Source organism: Gopherus evgoodei, chromosome 17 (assembly GCF_007399415.2).
Source record: "Gopherus evgoodei ecotype Sinaloan lineage chromosome 17, rGopEvg1_v1.p, whole genome shotgun sequence".
NCBI classification, from domain to species: domain Eukaryota; kingdom Metazoa; phylum Chordata; order Testudines; family Testudinidae; genus Gopherus; species Gopherus evgoodei.
Window position 1 is genome coordinate 9,193,125 of NC_044338.1, and position 27,005 is coordinate 9,220,129.

The 27,005-nt window shown below is 45.2% G+C and overlaps 1 protein-coding gene across 3 annotated transcripts in view; it reads right to left on the reverse strand.

The window, feature by feature from the left end:
• Nucleotides 1–18,200: 18,200 nt before the first annotated feature.
• NF1 (neurofibromin 1) overlaps nt 18,201–27,005 on the reverse strand; it is a 169,411-nt gene continuing 160,606 nt past the window's right edge. For all 3 annotated transcript variants that reach the window (XM_030536886.1, XM_030536884.1, XM_030536885.1), the window contains one exon: nt 18,201–22,534. In XM_030536886.1, coding sequence (XP_030392746.1) covers nt 22,392–22,534 — 143 coding nt within the window. In that variant the 3' untranslated portion in view covers nt 18,201–22,391. The remainder of the gene's footprint in view (nt 22,535–27,005) is intronic.

Below are 27,005 nucleotides of genomic sequence, written 5' to 3' on the forward strand. Positions count from 1 at the left end.
AGGTTTCCCCTCAGTCTTTTCTCAAGACTAAACATGCTCAGTTTTTTAACCTTTCCTCATAGGCCAGGTTTTCTAAACCTTTTATCATTTTTACTGCTCTCCTCAAATCAAATCAAATAATGCTAATAAAGTGAATAACTGCATCCCTGACAAATTACATTTTTCTCACAGAACTAACGCATGCCTCTGAGATCATGTGAAAGTGAGAAAAATGGCCTCTGATTGCTAGTTCAATTAGAGTAATGATTTAAAAAACAAGCCCAGGTTCCTAGGTAAAACAAGCCAGCATGGTACTAAAGATGGGATAATCGAAAACAAATGAAGTGATAGATTAACTCACGTCAGTACCCCTCAGACCAATTAATGATTTTTCACGAGCCTTTGTATAAAGCTCTTTTGCTCTATTAACATCTTTTAAAAAAAAAAGCATCATAGCAATTATTTCCTGAGTTGCCCTGCAGAGCACGTGATTGCAACCTGGAGTTGACACAGCAAGTTCCCTTGTTTCAGTGTGAGATTGGTTACATTTGCCTGCACGTACCGCTCTCTGCTGCTTTTCAGATGGGTCTGGGCAGGTCATTACTCAGATTGCTGAACGATATCTTCTAACTTCAGCAAGGGCTCCTGTCTCAGAATACTTAATGGTACCTAGGGAATAGCCATGGCTGGAATGAGATCAGATGGGATGATTGTGTCACTTCCAACAGCTGTATCTGCAGCTGGGAGGGGATCTTCCTTATAGCTGCACAGTTATTTGTGTGCTGCTGTTGCCGACACAGAAGTGCCAGAGGCAAGCAACAGCGGTTCGTTGCCCAGAGTGCTTAGCGCCAATAAACACACCAGGGTGGAGAAGCAAAACACAAGTTTATTTGAGCTCAAATAAGGTGCAAGGGAGAAACAATCTCAAATCCTGCACACCTAAAACAAGCAGTTTCTTCTTTTTATATCCCAGTTGTTTACTACAAAACTTTTCCTTGCTGACTGGCTGATTTCTCACTCTCCCCTCCTTTCCCATCCAGCTGCAGTATTTTTTCTTATTCAATCTTTTGTCTTCCCCCTTTTTTCCCCCTCTCCGCTGCCGAGACATGTATACAGTGTCTTAAAACGGCCTTGAGCATGCTTTAGCCTAGCTTCAATGTATTACAGCAGAGAACTGGGTGTTACAACCGAAAACTAACTGCTAACACTACATTTTTGCAGCTATTAGTACATTAGGTTACACTAGGTTACACAAAGTGTTTAACATGGAGGAACAATGGTTCATTGAGGCCTGAGCAGGAGGGCTTCATCGGCACTCGTGATCTTCCACCCTCCCGAGCTACCTAGATTTATGCCTAGTAACACCAGCACTGCGATTGCAGGAGAGCTGGCAGATCACATAGTGCTGGCTCTCCTTGTTTCAGGAAGCAAAGGAGACCATGTGGAGGAGAGGGGAAGGGAGAGCAAAGAGGTGCGAATGACTTCTCCAAAAGGACAAAGAGTCAGACTGTGGCCTCTTTACTCACATTGGTGAGCAGTTGCTCACATGAGCAATCCAATCAACTTACTTGTATGAGTAACTGCTCAATAGTGTGAATAAGGAGTCCACAATTTGGCCAAGACGTTAAATACACTTCACTGAAGCCGAGGTTGACCCAGGGATGTAAGTGACATCAAATGGCTGGGGAGATGAGCCATCTGCTAAGCTGTGGTACCCACGACAAAAGAGTCTGAGAACTGGGGCTTTTAAGAATATGAGAACAGCTGGGGGCAACTGCAATAAGCCTCAGAACATACATACTGAGCCTACCTACATGCCGTGCTGGACAGCTAGTGCCTGGCTGCAGGGATCAGAGCTCTGTTTCCCCATATCGGGCAAACAAATTCTCCTGTGCAGAGCAGAGATCGTCACAAAACTGCACCAAACACGATACTGAAAAAAGAGACAGCCTTCTGTGAACACTGTTTGCACCTTTTCCAAGGAGATCTGCTCTCGAGTCCCTATGGCTTTCCACAGGGCACTTTGCATAGAACAATTCAACCTCCGTCTACATAGGAAATACTTCCCCGCTTTGAGAGAGAGAGAGAGAGAGAGAGAGACACTGAGGCCAAAGCAGCACGGCCCACATTTTTCAATGTGATCTCTAATTTGGGGATCTCCCAAGTGGCTGCTTTGCAGAGGGTCTGAGTGCCCCTTGGGGCTTCAAATGGAGTAACAGGTGCTCAGCATGTCCAAAAAGCAACATCTAGCTGTCTCAAGTCACACACCCAAAGTTAACAGATACTTTTGAAAATGTCACGCACATGGGTCCTGCAGGTGGCAAAGCTAAATATAGATCCTAACAGTCCTAGTGTCTAGTGCCCTCCCTGATCGTCCTGCTTAATCCTTTCCTGCAATTGCTCTCTCCCTCCTGCAAAAGCATGCTTCTCTTCTTCCCACTGTTGGGGTTAGGGTGACCAGATGTCCCGATTTTATAGAGACAGTCCTGATATTTGGGGCTTTGTCTTATGTAGGCGCCTATTACACCCCATTTCCATCCTGATTTTTCACACCTGCTGTCTGGTCACCCTAGTTAGTTGGGGAGAACATGCAAGCCCTAGGATGTCCTTTATTGTGTGCATATGGTTAAATAGGGACTATGTTACCTGATTGGCCCTTGATTCTGCAGTGTGTTTTCTGTGGTTGCAGGGGTCCAATCAGGCAAGTGCACTTGCAGAATCTTAGAATTAAGTTTCTCCCGGTCACTACAATGCATGTGTTTTAATTTTCTGTCCCAATTTTGCTGATCTGCTCCTACTCCCTTCAGCGGCCTAGCTCTCCGCAGACAGCATTTTGGCTACTCTTGACCCATCTTCTTTCCGTGTGCCATCACAGATGTTTATCTAAAGGTGGGTGGGTCTCTCATATGTACTACCCAGAGCTCTTCACATGGGCTTTCCTTGCATACATGTAGGGTGACCAGATGTCCCGATTTTATAGGGACAGTCCCAATTTTTGGGTCTTTTTCTTATATGGGTTCCTATTACTCCCCCACCCCGTCCCGATTTTTCACCTTTGCAGTCTGGTCACCCTACATACAGATCCCTGTGTGAGACAACTTAAAAACCACTCTCCTCTTGAGGTCTACTGCTGCATGAAGCTCTGCATCTGCCTATCTATGCCTCAGCAGATCTGTTACTTAGAACAATGGCTTCACAATGTGGAGTCCCACTGGCTTCCAGAGGACAGGCAGGGGAATGCTAGGGCAGGGCTCATTGCAGGATTGGGACACGGCTCGTTATAATCCTCTATTGCCCTTTCATTATTTGTATTGCACCAGCACCCAAAGGCTCCTGGGCAGAGGTAGACACAGTCCCCGCTCTGAGGAGCTTACAAGCTGAATACACAAGGGGGAAGGGGCTGGCAAGAACACAGAGGAGGATGAAGACCTGATGGCTTATTAGTGTCCGTATTTAATTTATGTGGGCAGTAGTTAGCTCAGGAATGGCAGGAGGCAGCGAGTAACGAGAGGAGTGAGCAAGGGAGCAGCACAGAAGAGGGATGATGGAAGCACTTGGATGGGAGCAAGAAAGACAGCGAGAGAGAGACGGGTCACAGCAAACAGCCAGACAGCAGGCAGGGAAAGATGCCCAGTGTTAAATGGGACAAGGCAGTCCTACTCCCGTCACTAGCATCTGGAGCTGTCACTGTTGCCATTACTGGGATTACCTAGGATGGTACCCCTCAAAGATAAGTGCCATTGAGAGAGGCTTGCCCCAGCTGGGCCTCACCCTGCCTCGCCTCTTCTGCACCTGGCTGTTGTATTGATATGGGATTTTCAAAGCCCTGGCGGGGATGGGGATGCTCAATTCCCATTCATTTTAATCAGGCAGTTATAATGGGCATCCACGTTCCTTAGACAGACTTAACCCTCTGCAGACTGTAAAGCACTTGAACAAAGGGGGTGAAGTAGCACCCTCTCTCATTTTATAGATGAGGGAACGGAGGCCCAGCAAAATTAAATGACTTGAGCTCATGCAGCGATCAATGGAACCACGGTGCCCCGGGAGCCAGCCTGGGGAGAACATTCAGAGGAGTTCGTTAGGGTGATAGCAGGATGACAAGGGTGGACATTAAGGAGAAGAACAGACACTAGAGCAGGGACTGGCAATCTTTCAGAAGCAGTGTGCCGAATCTTCATTTATTCACTCTGATTTAAGGTTTCGCGTGCCAGTAATACATTTTAACATTTTTAGGTCTCTTTCTATAAGTCTATAATATAGAACTAAACTATTGTTGTATGTAAAGTAAACAAGGTTTTTAAAATGTTTAAGAAGCTTCATTTAAAATTAAATTAAAATGCAAAGCCCCCTGGACTGGTGACCAGGACCCGGGCAGTGAGAGTGCCACTGAAAATCAGCTCGCGTGCCTCCTTCGGCACCCGTGCCATGGGTGGCCTACCCCTGCGCTAGAGCTCAGGAAAAGAACATGCTGCCAGTGAGCTCACTTACACCCAAAGCGCGTGGCAAGGACGATTGCTTGAGACATTTAAAAGCAGGCTGCACAAAGCCAGAAGGAACCGTAGAGCTAGATTTTCAGAAGCACTCAGTATTGGCCTAGCTGTGCTCCCACTGAAGTTGGTGGCAAAGTTAGACTAACATTGAGTGATTATGAAAACCTCACCCTTACTGTTATACGGAACTAATTTTCCTGTGGCTCTTCCCCTAACCTGACAGGTATCTTCCGTTCCTCTGAGACTGAGGCTATTTAAAATACAATTTTATATTTCAGATGAGGTGCACCCAGAGTCACTCTTGGCCATTTACAGGCCATACCATTTCAATATCTCTAAGGCTGCAGTTGTGAGACTTCTTTCTTCCTTACAGTTTTGAAGCAGAAACTTTACTTGTTCTAACAAGTCTCATAAAATGAAACATTATTCTAAACTCTCCAAACCACCCTTCTTTCCCTGGGCTTTATTGTCATTGGTGAGCCTCTTAAACTGACAGCCAGCTGAAGGAACAAATCTTGCAACACTTATGGGACGCACCACCTGTAAATCAGGAACTTTGCCTGGGGGAAAAACATAGTTGCTTTGAAATAGAGTTGTCACTACCACCCCCCATATCGGAATACTGGTTGGCTGTAGCTTTTCTGAAAGCCTAATCATGAATAAAAACAAACATTATATTCCTATCTATGTACTTTACGGCTCTCATCACCGTAATATCCGAGCAACTCAGAACCATTAATGGATTTATCCTCAGCACACCTGTGAGCTGGGGAAGTACAACCCTCACTTTACAGATGGGGACTATGACAGTGCAGATTAAGTGACTTGGCCTAAGTCTCACCAAGAGTCTGTGGCTGAGGCAGGATTTGAACCCAGGTGTCCTGAATCCCAGCCTGATCCATTACACCAGGGGTTTCCATACTTTGTTGGTTCACGTAACACCTTCTTACAAAAACGATGTTTGATGTACCACAATTCAAATGTCTCCTTTTTGTGCACATTTATTTTAGGCCTTAATAGGCTTGATGTAGGGATTGCTAGATGCTATAGTAATATAAATGCCCAAGGAAACCTAAGACATTGATTATAAAGCACATTTTTAAACACAGCAGGATTTTAGACAGCACATCAAAAAGAAACCCAGTGAAGCACCTAGTAGTATGATTGTCTTTCAAACTGTATGTTTGTGTGTGTGCGTACAAGGGCAGGGGCACTCTGGTAGGGTTTGTGTGTGTGTGTGTGTGTACAGGGGCGGGGGGGTCCATGTACAGGGAAAGTGTGTGTGTGTTCATTCGCGCGCGTGCTAACACAGGCAGGGAGTCTCCAGTGATGAGGTGCATATGTACAGGTCCCGGGGGGCTTTGGTGATGTGTACATGGGAAGGGAGGGCCCTGGAGGGAAGCATGTGTACAGGGGCAAGCAAGTCCATGTGAAGGTGAGCTCCCATGATGGGGGTTCATATACAGGAGTAGGGGGCTCCGGTGAGGAAACTGTACACATAAAGGGAGGCTCTGGTAGGGGAGGCATGTGTACAGGGGCAGGGGCTGTACCAGGGCAGAGGGCATGTGGTGGGGGGCTGGGGAGGGGGCTCTGATGAGGGGGGTTGTGTACAGGGGCTGGGCAGGGGAGGCTCTGGTGAGGAAGGGCTGGTCTGGAGGGCTCTGGTGAGGAGGGCTGTGTACGGGACAGGGGGCTCTAGTGTGGGGGCGGCTGTGTACAGGCCGGGGGGCTCTGGTGGCGGGGGGGCTGTGTAAGGGGTTGTGTACAGGGGTTGGGCAGGGAAGCCTCTGGTGAGAAAGGGCTGTGTACAGGCCGGGGGGCTTTGGTGACGGGGGGGCTGTGTACAGGGGTTGGGCAGGGAAAACTCTGGTGAGGAGGACTGTGTACGGGACAAGGGGCTCTGGTGATGGGGGGGCTGTGTACAGGGGTTGGGCAGGGGGGGACTAGTGAGGGAGGCTGGTCCAGGGGCTCTGGTGAGAGGGGGTCTGTGTAGAAGGGGCTCTGCTGAGGGGGGCTATGTGCCCAGGGGGCTCTGCTGAGGGGGCTATGTATGGGGTTGGGGGCTCTGGTGGGGGGGCTGTGCGCCCAGGGGGCTCTGCTGAGGGGCTATGTATGGGGTTGGGGGCTCTGGTGGGGGGGCTATGTGCCCAGGGGGCTCTGCTGAGGGGGGACTATGTATAGGGCAGGAGGCTCGGGTGATGGGGGGGCTGTGTACCGGGGTTGGGCAGGGGGGCACTAGTGAGGGAGGCTGCTCCGGGGCTCTGGTGAGAGGGGGTCTGTGTACGGGGCAGGGGGCTCTGCTGAGGGGGGCTATGTATGGGGCAGAGGGCTCTGGTGGGGGGCTCTGCTGAGGGGGGCTATGTGCCCAGGGGGCTCTGCTGAGGGGGGCTATATATAGGGCAGGGTTTCTGGTGGGGGGCTCTGCTGAGGGGGGCTATGTGCCCAGGGGGCTCTGCTGAGGGGGCTATGTATGGGGCAGGGGGCTCTGCTGAGGGGGGCTATGTATGGGGCAGAGGGCTCTGGTGGGGGGCTCTGCTGAGGGGGGCTATGTGCCCAGGGGGCTCTGCTGAGGGGGGCTGTGTATGGGGCAGGGTTTCTGGTGGGGGGGCTCTGCTGAGGGGGGCTATGTGTGGGGCAGGGAGCTCTGCTGAGGGGGGCTATGTATGGGGCAGGGTTTCTGGTGGGGGGGCTCTGCTGAGGGGGGCTATGTATGGAACAGGGGGCTCTGGTGGGGGGCTCTGCTGAGGGGGGCTATGTGCCCAGGGGGCTCTGCTGAGGGGCTATGTATGGGGTTGGGGGCTCTGGTGGGGGGGCTATGTGCCCAGGGGGCTCTGCTGAGGGGGGCTATGTATGGGGCAGGGGGCTCAGGTGATGGGGGGGCTCTGCTGAGGGGGGCTATGTATGGGGCAGGAGGCTCGGGTGATGGGGGGGCTGTGTACAGGGGTTGGGCAGGGGGGCACTAGTGAGGGAGGCTGGTCCGGGGCTCTGGTGAGAGGGGGTCTGTGTACGGGGCAGGGGGCTCTGCTGAGGGGGGCTATGTATGGAACAGGGGGCTGTGGTGGGGGGCTATGTGCCCAGGGAGCTCTGCTGAGGGGGGCTATATATGGGGCAGGGTTTCTGGTGGGGGGGGCTCTGCTGAGGGGGGCTATGTGCCCAGGGGGCTCTGCTGAGGGGGGCTATATATAGGGCAGGGGGCTCTGGTGGGGGGGCTCTGCTGAGGGGGGCTATGTGCCCAGGGGGCTCTGCTGAGGGGGGCTATATATAGGGCAGGGGGCTCTGGTGGGGGGGCTCTGCTGAGGGGGGCTATGTATGGGGCAGGAGGCTCGGGTGATGGGGGGGCTGTGTACAGGGGTTGGGCAGGGGGGCACTAGTGAGGGAGGCTGGTCCGGGGCTCTGGTGAGAGGGGGTCTGTGTACGGGGCAGGGGGCTCTGCTGAGGGGGGCTATGTGCCCAGGGGGCTCTGCTGAGGGGGGCTATATATAGGGCAGGGTTTCTGGTGGGGGGCTCTGTGCCCAGGGGGCTCTGCTGAGGGGGGCTATGTATGGAACAGGGGGCTGTGGTGGGGGGCTATGTGCCCAGGGAGCTCTGCTGAGGGGGGCTATATATGGGGCAGGGTTTCTGGTGGGGGGGCTCTGCTGAGGGGGGCTCTGGTGGGGGGGCTCTGCTGAGGGGGGCTATGTGCCCAGGGGGCTCTGCTGAGGGGGGCTATGTATGGGGCAGAGGGCTCTGGTGGGGGGGCTCTGCTGAGGGGGGCTATGTATGGGGCAGGGGGCTCTGGTGGGGGGCTCTGCTGAGGGGGTCTGTGTACGGGGCAGGGGGCTCTGCTGAGGGGGGCTATGTATGGAACAGGGGGCTCTGGTGGGGGGGGCTGTGTATGGCACGGGGGGCTCTGGTGGGGGGGATTGTGCACAGGGGCAGGGTCCCAGAGGTGAGGGGCAGACACAGGGCTGGCCGTGGGGGCTTTACCTGGGCACCAAGCAGCTCCAAGAGGCCCCCTTTTGCTCCTCAGCAGCTCCAGGCCGGCCCCGCAAGGCCCTTGGATGCTGGCTAACCTGCTCAGGGTCTCCCCCTGCTGGGGAAAGCTCAAACAGCCGCCAGCCAGCCCGCTGCTCCCAGGCTGAAGAGCCAGGGTCACCCCCAGGTGCCCCCTGCGCTGCAGAGGCAGGAGGGAATTCCCCCTAGACGCTGGAGCCAGGCCGCAGCCTTGGCAGCACCGGGGGATCCTGCTTTGCTGCAGCTTCCAGCGAGAGCTCTGAGCGGCTGGAGGTGTTGGCAGCTCTGGTGCTGCTAGATGGAGCCCCCACATTCCCTGCAAGCTGCATGGCTCGGCAAAGCGCATGCTGAGGGCTAGGCCTAGCAAAAAGGCAGGCCCGGCTGTGTGCTGAATGAGGGGTCAGTGTCCAGCTGCACAACCACAGCACATGCCTGGCCACTGAATAAAATCACTGTGCCGACCTGCCCAGTAACGATTATTCACCCCACTGACTGAAAGAGCCCAGGAGTGCATTGTGCTTCTCACCGATTTCCTAGTGTGCCATGGTTTTGAAACTGGGGAGGGGGCACCCTTCTCCCCCACTCAAAACCTAAGTCTTTAGCATATTACTTCCAATAAGCTTGTATTCCACCACTGGTACCACAGTTTGAGACCCCTTTCCCTAGCTAGAGCATACTGCCTGCGATGTATTTATGGCTAGATAGAGAACATAGAAATGATTTAAGCGCCAGGAAACCATGCTAGCATGACATTTGCAAGTGTGAACAAAAGCAGCAGCTACAAAAGAACAGGAATTCCTCATGTGGTGCCTTTGTACAAAGTAATTGGTGAGCAGTTCATTCTGGGACTGAATATAAAACCCTATTTTATAAAAGTGGAGCCTGAGTGTCCCCAGCTCCTTGACTTTCCCCTCTTTAAAGACGACTTCTCAACGAGCCCATTCTATAGCGCCTTTGAATGGTCTGAACTGTGGAAATTCACATTTCACCAGGGATAGTCTTCCAGTGCTTTGAAGAATATGGAACAATAAACGGCTGCTGAGCTGAATTAATAGCCTGAATGAAACTGAGTAGCTTGAGGTATTTCCAAAGCAGTTTCTTGAAGGTAAAGAGGGGACTATTTTATAACAAATCATAACAAAAAATTCTGCCCCAGAAGGGTCTGAAGGCATTGCTGCTTCCTCCACCTTCCCAGGGACATCACCTGAAGGGACATGGCTAGGATTGATCCATGAGCATGAAAAAGGAGCCAAAAAAGGACTATCATTGCACACGGATGGGTCTTAATGGCAAAGGAACGTGATTGGACATAGCAGGTTGGATTCTCCCACACGATATGGACATCCCCACACAAACTCTAGGGGGAGTCGTGCACACATCTGAAGGCAGAGTTTAACCCAGTGACAAAGGCTTCAGCACAAATTTGAAGAGGTGGAAGGTTAAATATTAGACTGTGCCTGCGACTAGCTGAGATGCTTCTGTTGCATGAGGATTTTTATACTGACTTCACTAACCAAAGAGAAAGTCATCCATCAGTTTCTGAACAGCTGATTCCAGCAATTGAATCTGTATCTGGTGAGACCTCCAGACAAGACCAAGGCAACAGAGAGATTTGTTAGTCCAAAAATTTCTACCTTGTGGAGTGTAGGCTGATGTTTGAATCTGCACACGTCTACTGAGCAGTTTATATTGGGTCCATGATAACATTGGCCACATTTACAAGATGTTTAAAAATCAATCACAATTGCCAGCCAACTGTTACAAGAAACTTATTACCATGTAGTGACACAAATGACTTTGAAAATCCTGTCTGTGCAGGGAAGTGCTGCTTCTTCCCTTGTCACCTGAAGTATTTTCATTGTTATCCAGTCACTTAGTGTGGTGAAGTAGCTGGAGATGAGTCTAGTCTTAGCTGTGATGATGACAGCCTGTGGTTTTGAATGAGTCACAACTGGTTTCTGCTATTTGTAGAATGAGGATATTTACCCACCTCAGAATTTTAATGCGTGTGTTTATGGAGCACCTTGAAGATATAAAGAAGTATCAACATGTTAGATCTTATTACGTCATCAATAGTATCTGCAGGTATAACATGCAATGGCTGAGGCTTTATGAAAAGAAGAGTTATTTAGAGATGTGGCAATTTGGATATGTTTATACAAACACGTCTGAGGGTTTTAGAATAGTCAATTTCACATTATGGGCTTCTGTGGATTAAAGGAGTACCACAGCAATTGTGAATGAGTGAACATTAATTACCATCTCTCCAATTTTATCCTACTACTCACGGAATATATTCTATAACCACATCCAGGACGATATTTAAAGCTCTGAATTCTGAGCCCTCTAACTTTGTAACATTACAGCGATAACAAGACCAAGTACAGGAGGGGTTCTTCAGTTGTGATTTGTGGAGCACTTACTGGTCAGATGGCACTGTTTTTTTCCTCCATGGATCCAGGTGCTACACTATATTAAAATATAGAACCATAAATTTTGAGCTAACATTATTTTCCACTTAAGCAATTACTGTAATTACCACAGTGATGGTAATTACAAATGGAAGGGTCAGTGACCTGAACAAGAGGGAGTCGGACCATGGGAATCACTATTAAAACATAATCCATATTCTGGTGTATGGTATCAGGGGAAATAATTCAGACTGGAATTAGAGAGCCTCTTTAGGAAAAATCCCCATTGGCCAGTAGAAGGAGCTTCCCGGCTGCAATTTCTGATTAAAAGACAAAAGGACTCAATATTAGAAGGCAATTCACTCAATTCCTATGGTAGATTTGGTGTTTACCACTAATTTCCATAAGTGTTCATAAATAGCTGCACAATTTAATCTATTCCTCTTTCTGGTAAGGACAAAAAGATCAGTCAAGATGAGGAAGTTACTCACCTTGTGCGGTAACAGAGGTTCTTCGAGATGTGTGTCCTTGTGGGTGGCTTCACTTTAGGTGTCATTGCGCCCCTGCGCTCGTAGCCAGTGATATAAGGTAGCAGTGCCCCAGTTGCGGTGCACATGCACAGTCACCATCTCACGCCACTTCAGGCGGTTAACTAGCACCGTGCAACCAACCTTCCCACTCCCACTTCCTTCTCTACAGAGTCTGTATATGATAGAACTCTGAAGCAGAGGGGAGGCAGGAGTGGGTAGTGGAATACCTACAGGGGGACACATCGTGAAGAACCTCCGTTACTGCACAAAGTGAGTAATTTCCTCTTCTTCGAGTGGTGTTCCTGTGGTTTCTCCACTTCAGGTGACTTCAGAGCAGTGCCCTCCAGTGGAAGGAGGGGGCTTTGGAGTTGAAGTCGTAGCGGATGAAAGCACTGTGTGACCAAACTAGGATCGGAAGATATGTGTTGTTGCGATGCATAGTGTTGTGTAAAAGTGGGCGGTGAGGTCCAGGTTGCGGTCCTACAGATTTCACAATAGGGATGTTGTTGAGAAAGCTATGGAGGTTGAAAGACTCCCAGTAGAATATGTACAGATCCCAATTGATGGTTGTAATTCATACTGGAGATAGAGTTTGATACAATCTGATACCCATTTGGATAGGCGTTGTCTGGAATGATTTGCCCTATAGATCATTCGGTGATAAAAAACTAATTTTGGGGACTTGCGCAAAGATTTTGTTCTACTGATATAAAAGGTGAGAACCCTGCGGACATCCAAGGAGTGTAGTCTGGATTGTCTACTGTCTGTATGTGGTTTCAGAAAGAATGTAGGTAAGTATATAAGTTGGTTTAGGTGAAACGATGAAGCCACCTTAGGTAAAAATTTAGGATGGGGTCTGAGAGATACTTTATTTAAAAAAGTTTGTATAGGGTGGATCCATCATGAGAGCAGCTAGTTCTCCCACCCACCTGGCAGATGCAATGGCCACTAGAAACACAACCTTCACAGACAGGTGTAGTAATGAGTTTGCAGCCCTGGGCTCGAAAGGGGGCTTGGTTAGGGCAAGGAGAACTAGGTTGAGGTCCCATGGTGGAGCGGGTTTTCTCACTTCCAGAGAGAAGTTGGAGAGGCCCTTTAAGAAGCGTTTAGTGATGGGATGCATGAAAATAGAGAATCTGTTGACTTTATGATGAAATGTCGTGACGTCCGAGAGGTGTACGCGGATGAAACTCATGGAAAGTCCCGTCTGTTTAAGTTGCAGTAGATAGTCTAAAATAAGAGGTAAGGAGCCTGACACCTGTGCAGTCTGTTTGTGTTGGCACCATGATTCAAATAGTTTCAATTATGTCCATGTGTCGAGTAGTTGCCCTGCGGCTGTTTAACAACGTTTTGAACGTCTGTGGAACGGGTCATTTCAGATCCCGAGAGCCAGGCAGTAACCAGGTTTTGAGATGAAGTTTTGGGGAATCTGGATGGTGGACGTGACCTGCAGCCTGCAACAGAAGTTGAGGCAGAAGCGGGAGCATGCGTGGGGGACAGACGGATACGTGGAGAAGGTAAGGGTACCACATTTGTCGTATCTATGTGGGGGGCTACTAAGATCACTCTGGATCCATCTGTTTTTCTTGTGAAGTAAACGGGCTAAGGTGGGGGGAATGTATATAGGAGGGGGGCATGCCACTTGAGGAAGGCATTGCCCAGAGAATGTCGACTGAGTTCTACTCTGAAACAGAACTGGGGGTGCATTTGGAGTTTTGTGCGGTTGCAAAGAGGTCTATCATTGGGAACCCCCGCATGTGGAAAGTATCTCTGATGACCTGTGTGTTCTGCTCCTATTCATGGTCTTGATAAAACTTCCTGCTCACAGCATCTGCTGTGTTGATCTGGCAGCCAGGTAGTTACAAAGCTATAACATGCACATTGCGTTTGACGCACCACTGCCAAAGATACATGGCTTCTGTACATAGGGAGTGTGACTGGGCTCCTCCTTGTCTGTTTATGTAGAACATGGTGGCTACATTGTCTGAGGGAATCTGTACTGTTTTGTTTTGGATTAGTGGTAGGAAATGAGAACAAGCATTTTGAACTGCTCATAGTTCCAGCAGGTTGATATGAAGCTGGGACTCCACTGGAGACCAGTGGGCCTGTACAGAATGTGCTTGGAGATGTGCCCCCCAGCCTAGGAAGGATGCGTCCGTGGTGATGGTGAGCGCTGGTGGATTCTGCAGAAATGGCATGCCTCTGCAAATGCTGTCCGGATTGGCCCACCACAGCAGGGAGTCCTTGACTGCATTTGGCATGGTAAGGAATGTGGTTATGCTATGGCTGTGGGGAGCATAATTTCTATGTAACCAGGCTTGAAGGTAACACATGCGTAGCCTTGCATGTTGGACGATAAAGGTTGTGGTGGTCATGCGGCCTAAGAGTTGCAGATAAGTTCTGGCAGACACCTGTGGGCTGTTCCACGCTATTAAAATTAAGATGGTTAGAGTCAGAAAGTGTTTTGTTGGAAGGGAGGCAGTTGCTTGGAGGGAGTTGACATCCGCTCCAATGAATTCCAGGCCTTGGACAGGTGTTAGGGTGGACTTTTGTACGTTTACTTGACGTCTTAAGGATTTAAAGAGGTATATCGTACATTGGGTGAAATCTATGGCTGCCTGAAGTGTTGGGGCCTTCAGCAGGCAGACATCCAAGTACAGGAATATCATCATTCCCTCTCTGCATAGGTAGGCTGCTACTACGGCAAGTACTTTGGAAAATACCTGCGGAGCAGTGGAAAGGCCAAAGGACAGAACTATGTACAGAAAGTGGTCCTGTGCTATTATGAAGTGCAGGAATTTCTGATGTGAGGGGTGGACAGATATATGAAAATATGCGCTCTGTAAGTCGAGGGCTGAGAACTAGTCCCCTCCCCCCATGCTGGGATTATGGTGCCTAGTGTGACCATTTTGAATCTGTGTGTTTTTGCAAACTTGTTGAGTTGCTGTAGATCAAGAATAGGTCTCCAAAATCCTGTTTTTTTCTGCATGAGAGAATAGTGGGAATAGAACCCCTTTGCTCTGTACTCACTCAGATTGGTACGGGTTCTACTGCTCCCAGGGATAGGAGATGGTTCACCTCTTCCCGCGGTAGATGGTCAAGAGAGGGATGGGGAAGGGGTAGGGGAATGGAGTACCCGGTTTTGATGATTTCTAATACCCATCTGTCTGTGGTGATGGACTGCCAGATAGGGTAGAATGGAAGTAGGCAATCTCCAAAAATGTTGCCATTGACAGATGGTGCCAGCAGTGAGAGAAATGGGATTCTCAAGCCCTCAACCAAGGCTTCAAATCTGTTGTCTAGAGGTTGATGGCTGAGGTAGCAGTCTAGGGAGCAGAATGTCCTCTCATGGTTTTCTGTTTCCGCCCGTTGGCTGGAATACCTATTCCACTGAGTACATGGAGGGGGTTGGAACCATTGAGGAGTTTGGTAAGTGGTCTGTCGTCTCTTGTTCCTAGGTGTGTTGATGCCCAGAGACTGCAAGGTGGCCCTTGAGTCTTTCAGGGTATGCAATGACTCGTCTGCCTTGTCCGCAAAGAGTTTGGCACCTTTGAAGGGCAAGTCTTCTATGGTGCACTGCACTGGCTCTGGGGAACTGGATAGATGAAGCAAGGAGGCTCTCTTCATAAGAACTGCTGTTGGTATGGATCTTGCTGTGGAATCAGCAGAATCAAGGGCAACGTGGAGCACTGTTCTGGTGATAAGTTGGCCCTCTGTGATGAATGCTTTGTATTGATCGTTTTTGTCATCTGCGATAAAGTTTATAAATTCCGAGACTTATGATCACAATAATTACGCATTTGCCAGTAGGGCATCATAGTTGGCAATTCTCAATTGTAATGTCACAGAAGAGTATGCTTTACAGCTGAATAGGTCAAGCCATTTCCAGTCTTTATCATACGGGGTGTTTCTATAGTATTGCTGTTTACCCCATTCATTCACCGCATCGATAACACACGAGTTCGGCATTGGATGTGAGAAAAGGAATTCAATGCCCTTGGCTGGCACGTAATTCTTCTTATCAGACCTTTTACAGTAAGTGGAATCAATGCTGGCGTCTGCCAAAGCAACTTCACAGGGCCCATAATCGCATGATTCATGGGAAGGGCGATTTTGGATGAAGCGGATGTGTGTAGTATGTCCACTAGCTTGTGGTGAGATTCCTGGACCTCTCCCAGAGAGGTGTCTAGGGAAGTGGCCACTCTCTTGTAAAGTTCCTGAAACTGCTTGAAATTGTCTGCCGTGGTGGGAGATGGAGGCATAATCGTGTCATCTGGTGAGGAAGATGACAGCTGAAAGTCAGGTGGTTCATCTGGGTCCGAGAATTGCACCTGTTCTTCAGCTCTATGTTCTGAGATGGCAGAAGGTGCCTTTGATGGCCATACGGGTGGTTGAGGTGCTGCAGTTGCGGACAGAGGGGTGGTTGCTCCCTGTTGTGGGTATGGAGCACATGGCTGGCAGAATGGCCATTGCGGTTGGAAGGACATGGCGGGTATCCAGGGCTGGCCGTACCAGGGTTGATTTATAAAGTTTACAACGAAGCCCATGCTTGGCGAGGCCTGTGTAGCAGGTGTAGCCGTAGGAGAGGAAAGCTGGGCCGAGTGCCGTATACCCTCTCCATCGTCTTCCCCACTAGAGAACTGCATTGAAAGCTGTGGAGAGCACAGTTGGCTAAGTACTGTGGTATCATCGGTCCCAAGGACAGGAGACTGTGGTACCGATGAAACAGATAAGTCTGTGTGACACAGGAACTGCTGTGACGTGCCTGGTCTCGGTGCCGATGGGATGGTGGAGCTCGGTGCCCTGTGCTGGAGTGAGCTGATCGGCACAGGTGTGTGGCTGGTGTGCATAGTACCAGCAGTAGCTGGCAGAATTAGCGCACATATGCTCAGTACCAATGGCTTGTTTGCTGTTGTCAGTGCCGCGGCATGGGGTTTCACTTTCTGCTTAGGAACTCTGGGTTTCTTAGTACCGTCGGTACCGGAGGGACCTGGTCTGTTGGCTGATGATATGGCCGCTGTGTTCGATACTGGCAGCATTTGTCTGCTATTGGAGCACTTTTTCTTGGTCAACTCCGAAGCAGGGGATGTGGTGCCCCATTTCTTTGCTGCCTTCTTGGCAGACTGTTCAGGATCTTTTCCCCTGACAGAGAAGCCTTTGTCCAAGGTGGCAGTTGGTCATTTATGGCTGAGAGGGGTTCGTACCTCAGGCTCAGATGGTAGGCGAAGAGATTTCTCCATGAGAAGCGTATAGCGCCACTGCGATCAGGAAAAACTGAAAAACTTACAGTCCTATGAGGATTTTTTTTAAAGACAGGGATAAGGTAGGAAGGGAAAATAGTCTATTGTATTCTAACCAAGAACTAGGAACTACTGCTAAAGGGACAGGAAAAAGATTATTTCTGGCTGAGAGGTACTGCTGAGTGCTCCGAGTCAAGCCAACGATGGCAGAGAAAGAACTGAGGGAAAAGGGGGAGGGGAAAAGCATGAGGTGTGCTAGTTAACCGCCTGAAGAGGCATGAGATGGGGACTGCACATGTGCGGCCCAACTGGGGCACTGCTACCTTAAATCTCTGGCTATGAGCACAGGGGCTCAGAGACACCTAAAGTGGAACACCCACAGAGACACCACTTGAAGAACTTGCTCCTATCTTTTGGCCCTGAAGAGCGCAATTTTCACCATCACTAGCCAGAGCTAGCTTGCGGTGCCCTGCACTGTGGCAGTTTTACATGGTGGAGAATACAGCAAGTGCACACATCTATAATGAACCAGATTAATAATGATGCTAGTTTAAAAAGGGACTGGAAAATATGGCATTACTGCTCTCTTATTTTGGATAGCAAATTAGGGAAACCCGACCCCGTACAAAAAAAAAATCTTCAGAAACTGCTACTCTTACTTTCATGCAGTCCCAACTGTTGGCAAGGGCAGCATTCTGTGTTACAAAAGTCAGTAGATCTATAAATATTGTGTGCGCACACACATGTACGTGTGGTGGAGTGTATAAATGTATTCTTCACTGATCTGGGTCAAATGATGCAGTGTTTAGTTTGCAGCAACCATCAAGTGTGTGAATATGTTCTCTGATATCTTTCACCAATTCAGAAAGAAGGCCGAATATAAGCATTTATACATTTTAAACAGGAAAGTAGTATTTTCACATGGAAGAAAACAGACTTGATTATAATTAAGCTGCTGCCATAAAAGTTGCCTTTAATTGATACTTAATTCATAGCTGAAATTCCAGGCTTCTAAAATAAGCTTGAATAGACAGATTATACTGAAAGATTTTTTAGAAAGACTAAGCAGGCACCTTTAGTTATTAAAAAACTAAATTTACATTTAAAAATAAATGGGTTTGAAATACTGAGCTATTTAAATTATGATAAATTGATTTTGACTGATGTGAGGTGACATGAAATTACTCTGATACAAGTTATTAGCAATCTTTTAAGTCAATGGGAGTTGCCCATGCTTAGCTGAGGGCAGAATTTGGGCCAATTAGTTTAACCATGATCTAGAAATAAACAATTATGGAGAAAAAGCATTCAGCAATATTCACAGGCACAAATCCACATCACCAGCTTTAAACACAATTGTGGACTTCCCCATTGAAGTTAGTAGAAGAATCCTGACCTTGATGAGCTTTGGATTAGGTTCTTGGTTCAGACCCACTTCTAGTTTCCAAAAGAATAAAACAAATCCCTGTAGCCTGAGTGACAAGAAAAGGATAAGAGGGAAAAAATAAGGTCAGCCTTGAAACCTAGCAGCCAATGACCCCCAAACTACTCAAAGCAGGTTGAATTTACATTTTACTTCAAAAAAGGGAAGTACATACATGAGGGGAAAATAGGGTGAACAACAATTATTTGAAACCATAATTTCTACAGTTTTACCTACAAGTTACCAACTGTGTTCGAGTCAGCAGGATTCTCACCGGCTGCTGCACACTTGCGTACAATATTAACAGGATTGTAAATCAAGGAAACATTTTCAAAGTTGAGGTCCAAATGGAAATAGTAAGTTATCATACACAGTGTAAGTTTATAGTACACAGCATTTTTTCTTCTTTAAATGACATAACGCACCAGCAGGAAGGAGAAGTAGTAGTTAACAATTACTAACACTAGAATAATCAAATTTGTATGTTATACATATACAGCAACTAACTGCTTTACAAAAAAGCAAAATAATACAATATATTGTCCAATGTATTTACAGTGTAGTAAATATACTTTGTCAAATTTTACACAAAATCTATTTACAGGTGAATATACTGCATTAAAAAAAACTGTGTGGCCAACACTAAAAGTGACTTTCTGTGGTAAGTCTGTTGCATAACATTAAAACGTGCTTAATTATATCTGAAAAATATTAACCTTAGAATGAAACAGAAAAAGCCCTAAAAGCTACAAACCAATTAGGAATAGAGCACTGGCACTTTCCTAAATGCTCAGTCCACAATACTTATTTGAAATGTTTCCTTTCATGGAAAATAAACTGCATGCACATTAAAGCAGAAGCATTGGTATAATTAACAGGTAAGTTATGCACTATTAAAATACTACCAAGTTAACTTTAAGCCAGGGAAAATACAAACACAAACAATAAAATGTCAATCTTCTTTACAGTACTTAATGTGGTTAATGCATAATGGATAAACATGCTCTAAAACAGGGGTGTCAAACATACGGTCCCCGTGATGTATTTATGTGGTCCGCATGTCAGAAGAGAGCCCCCAAAATCTAAGCTTTCCCGTAAATCAAAGTGTCTGGGGCCCATGAACAGAGTGTAACCAATGCAGTGATGGCTGCTGAGTCTGCAGCTGTCTGAAACAATGACTCAGGTGTGAACTCCTCTGTTCCCTGTTAATTGGACTGGAGTACCAGAAGCCCAGTGATACTTCAGGCTCAATATTAACTATTTAATCACTGACCATTTTAGTAAAAGAAATAGGTGCCAGGGGAGGGAGTGAAGCACTGTATTGAGAAGTGGCAGTTGCCACAGGGAAAGAAATGCAGAGAAAAGGGCAGAAGTCTCAGACAAGGAAAGGGGGAAAAAAACAAGAAAGGAGAATAAGGAATTAAGAAAGAACATGTTGCAGTGGGTCTACTGGGGAGCAGATTTTCTGAGTGAAGAATGTGACAATAAGGCACTGAACAAATAACTTATCACTAGATGGTTAGTCACTATATAAACACCATGTTCTTCCCTTGATCTCTTTGTAACCCTCCGACCAACACTGGTGGCTGTTCCACTGTACAGTGCGGAGAGTATATATGTGGTCCTGAATTTATACGCTGGCCCACAGACTAGAATAAACCATAAAATAGAGCCTTCTCCTCCAAATGAGTTTGGCACCCCTGCTCTAGAAGGTTCAGATCTTCTGACCCAACTTAATGGTAGAAATGCTGAGACAATCCCTCCCACCCAAGGACATTCTACTACGGGGAGTTACTTTTTATTGCCTATTTTATATGGAATCAGTTTTGGTCAAATGGGAGACTCCTGTGGTTGTCACATGAAGGATAATTTTGATCAATGTATTCTGATTTCACAACACACACATTTCAAATGCACATAGTTTTTATGAATTCCAATTTCTTCAGGCAATCTCAGAACTCTAGAAAAGGTAGTTTTAAATACACTCAACCCAACCCAAACTGATTTGGTAATAAACACGAAAAAAGCAATATTTTTTAAAATTAGCTCACCAGGGAAACTGAAAGAGCTAAAAGCTTCTATTTTCTAACAGCATATTACCTTAAAAAGATTTCCTCGCCTTATGATGAGAAAAAAACGTATTAGTGAGTTTTGTTTAGGATTCATTATCTTTAACAAAACTGACCACCAAGAAAACTGACAGGGCTAGAATTAGCTTGATTCAATATGATCAAGGTTTTAAACTGACAGATTTTGAAATTGACTACTACACAATTGGATGTACTAGATGGAAGAGATTTTATCTGTGATATCCAAGGTTATGAATGCATAGCAGCTTAGTACCTGGCATTGGTCATTGCTCTATTCCTAAATTCAGTTCTATCCTCCTAACTCATTTCATACATAGCTTTTGTAGAATTTTAATAATTAAGTTTCTACTGCAGCTCCTACGTGATCAAGAATAAAAAAAAGTTTGGTTAATTGCACAAGTCTTCAATATTTTCCAACATATCTATTTCAAGATAACCACTAATTCTAAGTTTTCCTCTTATTTTGGCAAACTATTTGCATATTAAGTTTGTGTTCATAGTTTTTCCAGGACTGTAAACAAATTAAAAAAATTAAATTGTTATTTTCTGAATCAATACAATAAAGGCAAATTTTTATTTACATAAACATGTTACAGTTACTGTGTGAATAAATGTGAATAATGTGCTATATCAATAAAATGTGAGTTGTACCATTCTCTATTAGTTTAGCTGTGGAGTTTGATTTACTGAAAGCCACTACTGAAATCGCACTATGGGAGGGGGTTTTTTTGGTTTGTTTTTTTAAATACTATATACTTTTTTCTTTCAAGCCATTCATAAATTGCTAAATCCTAACATACAACAGGGACCACCTGGCATTAACAGTAGATATATTTAGCCCTAAAGTGAGCACCCAGATGACATGCCCTCTTTTGTCAGAATTTATATTTACTTCTGAGATCAAAATGTTACGCACATTTTTAGTCCATAGAGATAGTATTTGCAGCATGCTACTTCATTACATATCATTCAACATAGCAGCATATTATCACAGTCATCCATTGTTAATATACTACTGTAAGTTGATGAATCTTTCACAGTGATAGAAAGCAATTTCAGTTTACTTCTTATAAACCCCAAACAATTTTTGCAAGTTCAAAAAAAACCTGAAAATTCTGCTAGACAAATTTGAGAGAAATGTCTACGCTGATAGCAGAAATTGCATTGCAAAGATTCAAACAAAACCTGTCTTTGACAAAAATGTCAGTTATTTTTAAATTCATGTACCATTTTGCATCGAAGTAAACATTAATGATTTCGTATCATTGCCTGGGCAGCACACATGCAGTTTTGCTAAACAAAATTCTGAGTGAGTTGAAAGTTACTTCATGCAACTTTCACAAATAGTTATTCTGCCAGGACTTGAAGGTGCATAAAATTGGTGGAAAGGGCAAAAGTAACATATAGGATATGTGGTAACAAAAAACGCAATAAATTTTCCAAGCAGCTACTAAGAGAGCATAATTAATAGTCAGTTCTTGATGATTTGCTTTTCTCTATACATCCATTTCTTTTAGTGCAGTCAAAGTTAAGCAAAAAATAAATTTTGCTTTGGAAAAAGTCAGTTTGTCCAGTCTGGTCCATACACAGTTCCAAATATATGAAGCTACTTTCTGGCAAATGAAGAGACACAAGTGGCCTCCTCCTCCTCTTAAAATTTATTGCTAATTACTAAAGATGTAATTTATCAACCACCTCTGGTTAGGTTTACTGCACTGTGGCTAATTTCAAGGTTGCTTTTAAGTATGGTAAAAAAAAGTCCACAGCTAAAAATCTGAAGGGTTTGAACTAACAAGGATTATAGTACTTCCCTGGCTCATAAAGCCGTTAATTTGAAAAGTGTGCAAAACAAGATTAAACATTAACACTTTCCTTTAAAGAAGAAACAAACAAGGCATATAACAGAAGCATGGTAAAACGGTCTATGAGAAATGGCTTTCATATTTGGACAGCTACTGTACTGCACTGTTAAAGAATTCCGTACTTCATTCATCTACGAAGTTCTTCAGGATCTACAAATGGTTCCGTTGAATGGTTCTGAAATACTGGCTTAAACCAAAAAAACAGGAGAAAAGAAAAAAAGGCATTAAAATTCAGGAAATGTTTTAAGAGTTGATCATCTGGCAACATGGCTGGTGGGATGGGAACGTTAAGAATTAAGTGCAGCATCACAACTGGTGGAGGGCCACTAGTAAAGCCCATGTACATAAGTCAGTTTAAAAAAAAAATGCTTCACACAATCTTTTTAGAGCTGTGACGTTTGAAACTGCCAGCGCTTCGCTGCTTTTGCACTTGACTTGCGGACCCATGGCGTGTCCTTCCGCTGTTGGAGTGTCCTGTGGTGGGGGAGAGTTCGACATTCTCTTTGTCAATTCCTAGTGGGAAATAAAGGGGACACAACATTACTTTCCTGAGGCTAAGATTCTCAGTTCCATTTATGTTGTAATTTAATATTTTAAAGGCAGGTTTGTCCTCAGTTAAAGTGGTCACGAAGAAGGCATTTAAGAATTTTAATGACAAAAAAAAGAGAGACATTCTTTATACTTAGAATAACAAAGTTGCAGAAAAAGAAGATAAGAAAAATAAGAATTATTGCAAGTGAAGCTAGAAGCAGCAGGACTTAACTGAATGGTAATTACCACAGAATAGAGCATCTTCAACACAAACCTTACAATAACTCTCCAGCAGAGGTCGCCTTCCAATCATTTACAATTGCTCACACCTCTCACCTCTCTCCATACACTCTAATCAAGCTGAACTGAGCAAAATTAACATTGCAAATGCCAAGCCAATAAAATTACACTAGCAGGGCCACAGGCTTCTTAGATATACGAGATAGCCAAGAGGAGTCTACTACTTCAATCTTAGCTCCATTTCATAACAGCCTCCTTCCCTCCACTTCTGGTCTTCTGTGTAAAATGTCAAACACTTTAACAGTAAGCAGAGCACCATTTATATTACCCTCCTTTAGTATTTCCATCATATAATGAGTTCATTTGTATTCCACCTGCAGAGCTGAGTCATAGCTCCCAGTCAAAAGCCCTTTAATATAAATATTATAAGGGGGAGAAGGAGGAGCGGAATCAAAGAGTTCTATACGGCTTAATTAAGCAGTAAAAACAGAAAAATTTCACAGCAATTTACATGTATACAGTTCTGGCAACTTAAAATTCCGTATGACCTGCAGGGTGAACTCTAATGAATAACACTGAGTTAGTTTATTAAAAACCCTGCAGGGGAGGTGAAATTCTGAGTTTCCAAGACAGATTATATGGGTGTTTTAACACTTTTTACAGGTAGTGTTCAGAAATACAGCATCTCACAGAATAACCATCTTTAGCTGTGAGTATTCTGCAGTAAACGTTTAAACACTTCCATTCTGGTAAGGAATCTGTAGGAAATTACTTATTTCAAAAATATTTATAACTTATTTATAACTTACTGTTCACAGATGTCTCAAAACTCTAGACAGATGACTATCTAGAGACAGACTTGATGCAGTTGTGTGAAATATGAAAAAACTTTTTCAGCATCTGATATTTTCATTAAGAACCGAGACGAGGATGTATAAAGACTGTATGCAGGTACTGAACTATCATGCTATACTCTCTCTCTCTATATATATACACACACACACACGTAAAAAATATACATAAGCTGCATATACTAAATTCAAATAGAAATCAAACAGAAAATTGTGACTTGTGAAACTATTGTTTATAACAAAAATTATTCCTTGTATTTGGTGTGTGTTTAATCTACCTCCAATCTTAAAAGAGAAGAAATTAGCTAATCAGTCTTCTGGAAACTTACTGGAATGTTTTATTCTATTGTGCTTTCACCACACTCTAAAGGGAATATGTAGGTATATAAACCATTCACCGAGTCCAATAAATCCTTGTTTTCTAAACAGGAAGATGTTTTTGAGTACAGGTGTAGGAATGCACATCTGCACTTGTGTTATCTTAAGTATCCACAGATTTTCAATTAAAAAATAAAAACTGCATGGCCAGTGTAATTTAAACAGTGCACACACAAGTATCTTAATCCTTGCATACGAGGCTCACATTTTATGAGTTTTGGAAGGGAATGCTAATACCTAAGTGCTGTTTCAGATCTATCTATTAGTGAGTACGTATTCAGAGATATCAACATCCATGCACGGTAATACCATGCTTTTCTGCCCTTAGCTGAAGCCATATGCAGCCTCTTGTCCTTCAATCATTTAAAAGTTATTTCCTCTTTCAAATTTCCCTTGTGTATGAACTGAATCACAATGCCTAAAAAAATGTTTGTCCTTGAATCAGCCTCTAAATTTTGATGGATTACAGTGGAAACCTAATTTCACTGTAGTACGAAATTGACTTTTTTTTGGTTGGGTTTCAATAAAAGGATATTTTAGCGGAATAAGGATGCTCTTCAGGTTAAGCAACTGGACTAAGACTCAGAAGATTCGGGTTCAGTGTCTGGCTTTGCTGGGAAAGTCAATCAATTTGTTTGTTCCTCAGTTCCCCATTTGTAAAATGGGGACAATACTTAACTCTGTCTAGTCTGTTTAGATTGTAAGCTTCTCAGGAACTGTGTCCTTCCATGTGAAGGTAGCACACTGCGGCTTGTAGATGGCACTGGAATACACATAAAGGCCTTTTGAACAGAAAACAGTTCTTATTTAGGCCGAAGGTCTGTCATACTTTCAGCAATACCATCCTCCCACTATTACACTACACCTCTATTCCGATGTAATGTGGTCCCCGGGAGCCAAAAAATCTCACTGCCTTATAGGTGAGACCGGGTTATATCGGGTTTGGTCTGGTACGGCATACCAGCAAGAGTTGGTACGGTGTGCCGGACTGGGCCAGTTTCCCCGGTGGTGATTTAAAGGGGTCGGTGCTCCAGCCGTTGTGGGGAGCCCTGGGCCCCTTAAATCACTGCCGGAGCTCCGGCAGCAGGGCTCAGGCCAGGATTTTAAGGGCCTGGGGCTCCCTGCAGCAGCTGGAGCCTCTTGCCCTTTAGATCACCGCCCAAGCCTGGCTGCCAGAGCCCCAGCGAGGATTTAATGGGCCAGGTGCTCCAGCTGCTGTGGGGAGCCCTGGTCCCTTTAAATCATTGCTGGAGCTCTGGCAGTGGGGCTCGGGCAGGAATTTAAAGGGTCCAGGGCTCCCCGCAGCGACCAGACAGTAGGACTGGGATCATCAGGCATATAAGTGGGTTCTATATAGGACTGTGCACAACTGATGCAAATTGAAGTTTAATCAAATGATTCAGTCATGATTTGATATGTAAAACTAAGGACTATACTCTCCTCCTGTTATGGGCCAGAAATTTCCCTGGAAAAGAAGGACAGGTGTGTATATGTACAAATTCAAAGTCTGAGCAGTAGGTCTGGGGTATGATCAACACTGGGCTATATTAAGTCTTTCTTACAATGCCAGTCTTTCTTACAGTCCCAAGTTAAGGGATTTCTGATATTTTTATTATAAACATCTCACACGGAGTCAAAGCTTGGCAGCTTTAAATCACACTGTACTGAGATTTGGCCTACAACTTGGCAGCAGATAGAAAACACTTTTTAAAATGAAAATTTAAAAATTTTCAGATGCTTCTGATCTGAACTATGCTGAAGAATGCTGAGTTGCCTGATTCATATGGTCTGTTTAGCATACTAATCAGGTTAATTAAAAAAACAGCTGAATTATTTCAAAAATACCTGCTAAGCACATGCAGACTTACTTTTTATAACATCTCACCTGCGTCATGTTCCCTGTCATGTACTGTGCAGTATAAACAGTATGCAAAGCCACAGAAAATTCAACTGTGTGTAATTAGATTTGCATTTTAATAGTCTTGTTCACTGCTGACAGGATATACCTGTTGATGCATATTCATATAATTTGTAATATCAAATGTACATCTACTACACATCCAGTAGAAATGGTACTGAAAATTCCATTGGATGGGGGGTTTGCACAGTAACGCTAAGATCATGGGGGACTAGATGGTTCAGGGGATTGGTAATAGAAGAGCTTTTTCAGTGACAGGTTGCTGGCTTGACTCCTGCGCTCTGGTTGGTAGCCTATGTGAAATGACTGGCTTCAGTCCAATTCCCTGTGGGCAGATATCTCCTTCACACATACTACGTGCACTGGGCTTGTTGCAGTGTCAGTAGAGACCATGGGTCTTGGTGTGGGAAGTGCTTCCTCACCCCTGAAAGTTGGCCCTCCAAATTAAGAATAAGGCACCATGGTAGTGTAACTGGAATCTAACTTGCATTGCCACTGGCCATATTGCACTATTGAACAGCCATAGGATTTCACCCTAGGGCAGCCAATTCAGCACCTTGCACAAATTCTAATTTCCCCACAAAAGACTCAAAAAACTGTTATATCAACTGGGCAGACTTTATACATTGTTATTATGTGACACACCTCTAATAAGTGTACTGAAATAATGTTAACATTGTCAAGTCTGTATGACAGAGAAGCAGAAGGATGTAAACAGATGCTGCTACTTTACAAAATGGAAGTGCCCCTTACATATAAATGGCTATAAACCAGATAGCAACATTACAAAAGCAGTTCAAATGCAATTCAATTAAGGGATATTTTTTCAATTTGTAAAAAGCTGGTATAAAATTCAAACAAATAGCAGCGGATGAGTGCCACTAGGAGATAAATTCAGAGTGATGGCTGCAGTGGTTTGCCGCACTATACTCCCATTGTACAGCTCCTACAATTACAGATCTCTGCTATAAATGGGAACAATTATTTCTAATGCTCCATTTCTTGCTTCTCTGCTGAAGCATGTCATGTTGTGTATTTAAGCATACACTGTCAGTGTAATATGAAA